This window comes from Ornithorhynchus anatinus, chromosome 21 (assembly GCF_004115215.2).
Source record: "Ornithorhynchus anatinus isolate Pmale09 chromosome 21, mOrnAna1.pri.v4, whole genome shotgun sequence".
NCBI lineage: Eukaryota > Metazoa > Chordata > Mammalia > Monotremata > Ornithorhynchidae > Ornithorhynchus > Ornithorhynchus anatinus.
Window position 1 is genome coordinate 11,459,006 of NC_041748.1, and position 8,570 is coordinate 11,467,575.

Consider the following 8,570-nt stretch of genomic DNA (forward strand, 5'->3'; position numbering starts at 1 on the left):
CGGGAAGCCTTCCCCGACCAAGCCCTCATTTCCCCTACTCCCTCTCCCTTCTGTGTCGCTCTTGCTTTGGATCTGCCTCCTTCGTTCGCCCCATCCCGGGTTGTACGGTTGCGTCAACCCAACATTCACTCCTAACGCCGATATAATGTATTTCTATCTTCAGCCCCTTTGGATATTCGCATATCCCATTACACATTTCATCCCAGTACTTCATCCCAGTATAACTGTACCACTTTCTGCTACATCGCTGTTCCTCGTGGCCTCGCTGCTTGTAAATACTTTTTGTCTCTCTCCCTTATGGGACTGTAAATTCCCTGAGAGGATGGAGGGTGTGTTCTCGCTTCTGCCGTACAGTTTGCATTTCAATATATACCACTAACTGAGCGTTTAGCAGCGGATAGAAGTAGAGGAGCTTCCCCACCACAAATAATAATGTTGGTATTTGTTAAGCGCTTACTATGTGCAGAGGACTGTTCTAAGCGCTGGGGGAGATACAGGGTAATCAGGTCGTCCCACGTGAGGCTCGCAGTTAATCCCCATTTTCCAGATGAGGTAACTGAGGCACAGAGAAGTGAAGTGACTTGCCCACAGCCACACAGCTGACAAGTGGCAGAGCTGGTATTCGAACCCATGACCTCTGGCTCCCAAGCCCATGCTCTTTCCACTGAGCCATGCTGCTTCAAATAGGATTTCTGAGCTCGTGATGGGGGTTACAAGGAGTCTACCAACTCTGTACTCTCTCAAACGCTTAGGACAGTGCTCTGCGCACCCTCATCCATGTGGTCACCCGCCATGTGAGCAGATGAGAGTGTGAAGGTAGAGCCGAAACACAGGGGACCTAGAACAGAGCCTTGCAGGGCGGCAAGAGTGAGGGGATGAGAGGTGGAAGAGGAGCCAGGAAATGACACTGAGAAGGAGGACTCGGTGAGGAAGGTTGCTCAAGAAGTGTTTCAAGTGCTACTGAAGGAGGCCGAGAGGTCTAGAAGGACAGGGACAGACAAAAGCCCCCAAAAAGATGGACCTACCATATACCTCGCATCAATCAATCATATCGAGTGTTTACTGTGTGCAGAGCACTCTACTAAGCACTTGGGAGAGTACATCATAACAGAATTAGTAGACTCCTCGATCCCCGCCCCTCCACAAGCTCAGTAAACCTCAGAAATCATCATCATCACGTTTATTAAGCATTTACTACGTCCTAAGTACCGGTTATCATATTGGACACAGTCCCTGTCCCACTCAAGGTCCTTTTTTATTCTCACTTTACAGAGGCCCAGAGAGGTTAAGCGACTTGCCCTCGGTCGCACAGTAGGCCTGTGGCAGAGCCGGGCCTAGACCCTAGGTCTCCCGACCTCTACGCCTGTGTTTTCTCCCCTAGGCCATCAGCCAAAAATTCTTCGGGGAGTCAAGGAAAGGAACTTAGCGGTCCTCAGAAGGGAACGATGGAAGAGTAAGAGGTATTAATTTCCCTTCAGGAGAAAACTGTACAATAGCGGTGTAAGATATGAAGCCCAAATGCTAACTCCTCTCCGCCTGATTGTCCTGAGCCCCGTCCTGGGCCCCGTGCCCTTGTCTACTTGACAGAGACAGGTGAGTTTAGATGCACAGAAGTTTTCAGCACGTTTCCAAGGTGAGATAAATACACTTTAAAGGGTATTGGATAGAGTCTATCAAGGAGCTCTAGAATAATCCCAACTTCCCTTCCCCCGCCGACACCTGTTTCTGAGGGCAGGTGTTTCTATGGAAACCTGTGCTTTCTGCAAACATCCTAATGGTGGCTTAGGCCATCGGGTACATGCACAACACGGACTATTCCTCCCCGTAATCCATCCTTTTTTAAGCGAGACCTCGCCGGTGCAGTGGATATTCATTCATTCAATAGCATTTGCTGAGCGCTTAGGAGAGAGCCCGGGAGTCGGAAGGTCGTGGGTTCTAATGCCGGCTCCACCACTTTTCTGCTGTGTGACTCTGGGTAAGTCACTTCATTTCTCTGTAAAATGGGGAATGAGACTGTGAGCCCCACATGGGCCGGGGGCTGTGTCCAACTCGATTTGCTTGTATCTATCCCAGCACTTAGTACAGAGCACAGGGTAAGTGCTGAACCAATATCATCATTATTATCTCTCCCGGGGAGGGGGAAAGTTATCCTGCTGCTTGGGCAAGGCCACAAAGTCTTGCAGATGAATGGGCCTGAGATTTAAAATGATGACAGAATATATTTATATATATATATTGCAATATATATATATGTTTTACTATATATATAAAATATATATATATATATATATGTATAGCCTCCTTTATTTTTAATGGAGTGTTCTCTTGAATACGCAGGCACCCATTTACTGATTCCCTACCATGATGTAGGTATGAAAACAATAGCTTCTAAACAGACTCATTTCATCATCGTTCCTCCCTCTTCACAAACTTCCCTGTTGTGCCGGTTTACTTATGGCAATTACAGCAGATAGGTAACTACGCAATCAGTTTGGCATATTTGTCAGTCAATGAGTATTTCTTCAGCACCTCAGGGCGTGGAGCACTATAACTACAATTTACTTGCTAAGCTTCACCAAGTAATACTGATAGGACCGCTGTCTTCTTGACCCGTGTTGACTTTATAGTTTCCCAAAATGAGCCGATGACTTCGTGATAATGTAGAATTAGTTCAAGACAAACTTGTATACTTCAGAAATAAACACGATGACCTAACTAAAGCAAACCTAGCAAAAAATAGCCTCTATATTTACCTCCAACTACAAATAAACCAAAAAAGAGCAGCAGAGGCAAAAATGGACTCTTAACAGTCTTGCGAGTTTTACAAATTGTACTTCAGTTAATGACAAACTGTGCGGTACTTTTGTTCCTTCCATCTGTTTAAATACGATAAGCTGTTGTCTACCCATCCGTTTCAGGTAAAATCTGATACAATAAATTACAGCCAGTCACACATTAAAATATAAGGCAGTTCCACAGATTTCAAAGTTTCCCATCTCATTACAAAGAACTGCTCACTCAAAAAATGGAAGGCGCTCTCTGAATTTCTATGATTCTAATAGGCTTATTCAGCGGATGTGACAGATCATCCTCCAGAGAAGAGCCACCTGAAGTCTGTTGTCCTCAGGAAGTGAGAGAGGGAGAAGGAAAATCCTTGAGAATTATCTTTAAATTTGGAAAAATAATTGCCGAAGAACCCCGGCCTTGCTTTTTGGCCCCAGTATCCATTTAAGCACCTGCAGTGCGGACTTCTTCTGCCCCTCCCCGGGATAACAATTTGACAGGAATCCTTCATCCACGAAGGCCAGAGTTCAGTTTCTGGCTCCGGATATTCCCGGGCCATTATGCTATTTTCATTTCCTTTCTCCTCCTCCTGCCAATATTGGAATATCTCACTCTTTTCCACTACCCTCTTCTGAGGGTCTCTCTTAATTTCAGAGTGAAGCAAAGCAACCGCAGGCCGCTGCAAGATAGTGTTCCCAAACCGTTCTGGGCCTCGGGAAACCCAGATTCATGAAATCAAAAGTAGAACTCCTTCCCCGCCGTGAATTTGGAGAATCTATCTGTACGTCTTCCCCAGCGATCCACGACCCGCCCTGCCGACAGCTTCCCCCATATTTCCCAAAGGTTTACGCACACAAATAAGTCACGAGCACAGAGATGACGCGGCTTCAAATTAACCCGTCCCTTGCTTCCGCAACTCCAAATGTGGGCCTGTGTAGGCACTGGTTCATTACTAGAGGCAGTTCCATAACCAGTCAGAAACCATATACAGTTTCAACACCCACAGTCCTAAGCTAATTGGCATAAGGAACATTGCTTCAACAATTAGAAATTACATTATCTACCTCCCTACTGTCGTTCTTTGGGTTTGGTGAGGAACACTACTTGGCCCGACAGAGTATTTTTTAGATTTCCTTTTGGAAAGATCACAAACATTCTGAAGTACTTTTCTTCTGAGAATCTCAAAGTACTCGTCTGGATGCTAAAAGTTGAAAAGTGAATGTTAAGTCAGAAACCGGAAATCGGTTCTGATTTTCTTTAATCGTCACCTGGCTTGAAAGGGGGTATTTGCCGGTGGTAGCGTGGTAATTGTTATCTGCGTATACTGTACGCCCCGAGATACCATAATAGCGATAATAACATATTCCTATATGCCACACACTGCAGATACAAGATAATCAGATTGTATACAATCCTTGTCCCCCCTGGGGCTCCCAGCCAGTGAGAGAGGGAGAACAGTTACTTTAGCCATCGTTTTTCAAAAAAAAACACTGAGGCAAAGAGAATTTAAGTACTTTCACATAGCAGGCAAGTGGTATAATCAAGACTGGGGTCCCATCTTGTGCTCTTTTGACTGAGCCGTACTGTAATCCTTTGCCTATAAGGTTACATTCGATAACTTTGTTTCTTTCACCAAGGAATTCCTTCTTTATGGCATGCTATGTTCCAAGAGAAAACCACGCCTATCTGTAAATACTTTGCACCTGCCTGTCTCCCTGAATAGATAGCAAGCTTCTTGAGGGCAGGAACCACATCTTTTGTTTTTTTATTTCTGGTATCTGATAAGCACTTTCTACGTGCCAGGCCTGTACTAGGATCTGGGGTAGATACAAGTTCATCAGGATAGACATGGTCCCCGTCCCCCATAGGAGTCACAGCCTTAATCCCCATTTAACAGAAAGGGCAACTGAGACCCAGAGAAGTGAAGTGACTTGCCCAAGTTCACACAGCAGATAAGTGGCAGAGCTGGGATTCGAACCCACGTCCTTGCGACTCCCGGGCCTGTGCTCCACCCACTGAGCCACACGGCTTCTCTACTTATATTGCATTCTCCCAAGAATTTAGCACAGCGCTCTGCACACAGTAGTTTCTCAAATGTGATCTCCTGATAGGAACACTGGAATGAACTCACAGTTGGGAGTGTTAGCACTGATGAATGAAGACTGTTCATAGCCTGTTGGAACTTGGTATTCAAACTCCATCAGTGGTGGATGTGGAAGAATCAGAAAGTCCGGAATTTTTTTTAATGGTGTTTGTTAAGCGATTACTATGTGCTAGGCACTGTTCTCACATGAAGGACTCCATGGGCTCCAATTTGTGCATGACATAGGTCTCATCAAATAAGGGGCCCAACATATTTATCAAACTCCTTTCCTAAAGTGGAAAAAAAGAAATACTTGGGAGCGTTGAGAACTGGGGAGGCCAAGGCCGGGGCAAAAGCTGGAGAGATTGCGATTGGAATTCAAAGTGAATGCACTTGAAAAGACAAGGATTTTGACTTCTGTGCTCTAAGAAACAACAGAACATGTCATTTACACGCATTAAAAAGCAGACTACGGTAATATAAACAAATGGTTCTTGCCGATGGCAGATGTTTAAGGAAGACCATCTTAAGATTCCTTTTCAAATACTTTATAGCTGAGTTCTTCTTGGCAAAAAATTCCCTACAGCTGCAGTTGCACACAATTTTGAGATGCATCTGAGACCTTCGGAGGTAGAGACGGTTAAAGCAGAGAGTGACCGAAGTAGCTGAATGCTACTGGAGATACCCACCATTTCGACCACAGCAGGATCTTGATTATTCGTAGCTCGACTATCCAAACTTCTGGATTATTCCAGGTGAAAAGTCATGGCAAAAGAAAAGAGAAAAAGGTATGTATAATACGTATGTCTCAAGCTGCAGATGTAGCGACCGCATCATGTTAAACGACACTTTAGGATTTCAATAACCTGTAGGGATTAATACCAATTCGTGACACGGAACTGTCTCTCCGAAGACGGATTACAGTTGTTTGGTCCCTTTCCAGCCTGAGCGCTCTCGTAACTGGGACGGCGATTTTGGCTGGATCGAGCCCCGATGGAGAATTACTGCGCTCGACAAGAAGACCACACAGAGATCAAGATACGCCTCTTTCCAGGGTAAGCAGTTCCCTTGGTGCCTTCAGTGGAAAATCTCTTTGGGGACGTTCAAAAGAGCATCCTGGGCGGCTAATGAGGAAGCCGCCATTTTGCTGATCTGGTTAACAAAGAGTAGACCCGTCCTGTGGCTCCAAGACGCTACTGCTGCCTGTCGAGCTGTATCCGTGACAGGCCTGGAGAGCAAATCTCCTGAACATTATATATGTCCACGACAGTTCAGAAGTCCTCCTTTTCGGGCTCCCTCCCCCTGGGGTGAGCATTGCTTAGACACCGCCGAACGACGACTAAGAGGGGAACGGAATGCCTTAGGACCGCCAGGACAGGCGCTTGAGTTATTTTTGCGGGAGTGGTGACGGTCTGGGCTAAGTCAGCCACCCTCTCTCGCCCTAATCCTTATGCCCCGTGCGAGACAACTGGTAGGGAGAACAGGTGCAGTCCTTGATCCCGGAACAGAATCTCTCTGAGAACGCGCCCCCTCTCCAAGAGTTCCGCTACCGGGGTGAAGTTTCCGTGGCCTGCCGGTTCCTAAATTTAAGCACGGACTGATTTCTGCGAAAATCTTTCCGACAATCTTGTTCTTTGTCGTCTGGGGAGCGCTTTAATAAAAGCTAGGCAAAACCCCCTCTCAAGGGAGTGGTTTCCTGAGGCACAAAGAACGAGAACCCTTCACTACTATCTCTGCATATGTATACATGTACTGTAAATTCACTATAAGAAAAAAGCCTCCATATTATTATAGCATTTAAGAATGCGTAAACATCTGTTTATTTAAGCACGAAAGTAGTTTGATGAGAAGAGGTTAAATCCTCTTCTCGCTAGGCCCCAAAGGCTCCAACCTTGGAACCGTCCTTGACGCTTTGCTCTCGTTTTAACTTTCACACCCCGTTCACTGCCAAATCCTGTAGGTGTTTCCTGCGCGGCTCCTCGACCCACCTCTTCCTCTCCACCCAAACTGCTTCTACCCCGGTACTTGCTCTGGCCTCGCCTCGACTTTCGCGCTGGCCTCCTTGCTGGTCTCTCGAGCTGTCCCCTTCCAATCTGCACTGCCCACTGCTCCCCGGATCAACTTCCCGAAGCATCACTCGACCCACATCTCTCCTCTTCTCAAAACCTCCCTCTGGCTTCGTGTTTCCCTGCGTGAGGAACCAAAACTCCTCAGGGTCAGTTTTAAGGCTCGTCACACGTAGCTCCATCTTGCCTATATGTTCTCTTCGCTGGCTGTTTCTCAACCTGCCGTCAGCTCTTCCTAAGCCAACCTGTAGAACTGCACCTCTTTCCCCTGGCTCACACTGTTCTCTCGGCCGAGAGGTCCCTCCCTCCACAGAGGATACAGATAACGGCTCCTCCGTGCATTCAAATCCCTCCTAAAATCCCACTTTCAAAATCAACCAATGGACTTTATCGGACACTTACTGTGTGCAGAGCATTAAACTAGGAGAAGCAGCAAGGTCTAGTTGCAAGGGCGCGGGCTTAGGAGTCAGAGGACGTGGGTTCTAATCCCGGTCCGCCACTTGTCTGCTACGTGACCTTGGGCAAGTCACTTAGCTTCTCTGGGCCTCAGCTACCTCGTCTTCAAAATGGGGATTAAGACTGTGAACCCCACGTGGGACAACCTGATGACCTGGTATCTGTCCCGGTGCTTAGAACAGTGCTTGGCACATAAACTAAGCATTTAACAAATACCATCATCATTATTATTACTATTATTATTAATAAACTAACTGCTTGGAAGAGTAAAATTAAGTAGAATCCCTACCACGATCCTTCCAAAAAGCTTTCCCTAAGTAATTTCCAAGTAATCTGAGTCACGATATCCTTTTGATTAGCTCACAAACCTTTTTTACACACTCCTTAGCACCCGTGTGGGTGTGTATCTGTTTTTTTTTAATCTGTTTAATCTGTTTCACTGAATATCTATTTTTATGTTTGTCCCTCCCATTAGAGTATAAGCGTCCTAAGGGCAGGGAACACGTCACTTCTTTATTCTGTACTTCCCAATCGTCTAGTACAGTTCCCTGCCCCAAACGGGTGTTCGATAAAATGCTGCTATTCCTATTACTAATGTCATAATCGACTGGTTTCAAACCCTTATACTGGGTTTCAAATGGCAAAAAAACCAAATTAGGGGATGTGAAAAAAAAAATCCCAAACCACTGGATGCAAGGGGAGTTGGAGAATTCTTTTAAGAGACCAAGAGGTTTACAGGGCAACAGGAATAGTTGAGCGAATACCTAGATTCTGACATCTTCCTCCCTCCTGCTCCTCCTTGCCCCCTCTTCTCTTCTAGTCTGGGCTGTCAAGGAGAGGGAAATAAGCTCTTCTCTTCTGAAAGCTCCTTGTGGGCAGGGAATGTTGTAGACTGGAAGCTCATTTTGGGCAGGGAACATGTCTGTTATATTGTTATATAGTATCCTCCCCCCAAGTAAGTGCTTGGACAAAATACAGTGCCCTGGACAAAATAAGCCCTCAGTAAATATGAGTGCTTGATTGACTGCTGCACTGTACTCTCCCAGGAGCTTAGTACAGTGATCTGCCCACAATAAGCGCTCAGTAAATACCTTTGGTTGATACTCAACGGGAGATAAATGAAATCGAAAGCGAACATTTCGGTATAAATTACTCGAGTTACTGCTAGTGTTTCTGCTGAG

At 45.9% G+C, this 8,570-nt stretch overlaps 1 protein-coding gene across 3 annotated transcripts in view; it reads right to left on the minus strand.

Annotated features, from left to right (window-relative positions):
• Positions 1 to 8,570, minus strand: part of NT5C3A (5'-nucleotidase, cytosolic IIIA) — a 61,082-nt gene that overhangs the window by 17,294 nt on the left and 35,218 nt on the right. For 2 of the 3 annotated variants that reach the window (XM_007669780.2, XM_039910052.1), the window contains exon 2: positions 5,557 to 5,608. The exons of the other annotated variant lie outside the window; for it this stretch is intronic. In XM_007669780.2, coding sequence (XP_007667970.1) covers positions 5,557 to 5,559 — 3 coding nt within the window. In that variant the 5' untranslated portion in view covers positions 5,560 to 5,608. The remainder of the gene's footprint in view (positions 1 to 5,556; positions 5,609 to 8,570) is intronic. 3 annotated transcript variants of the gene reach the window in all.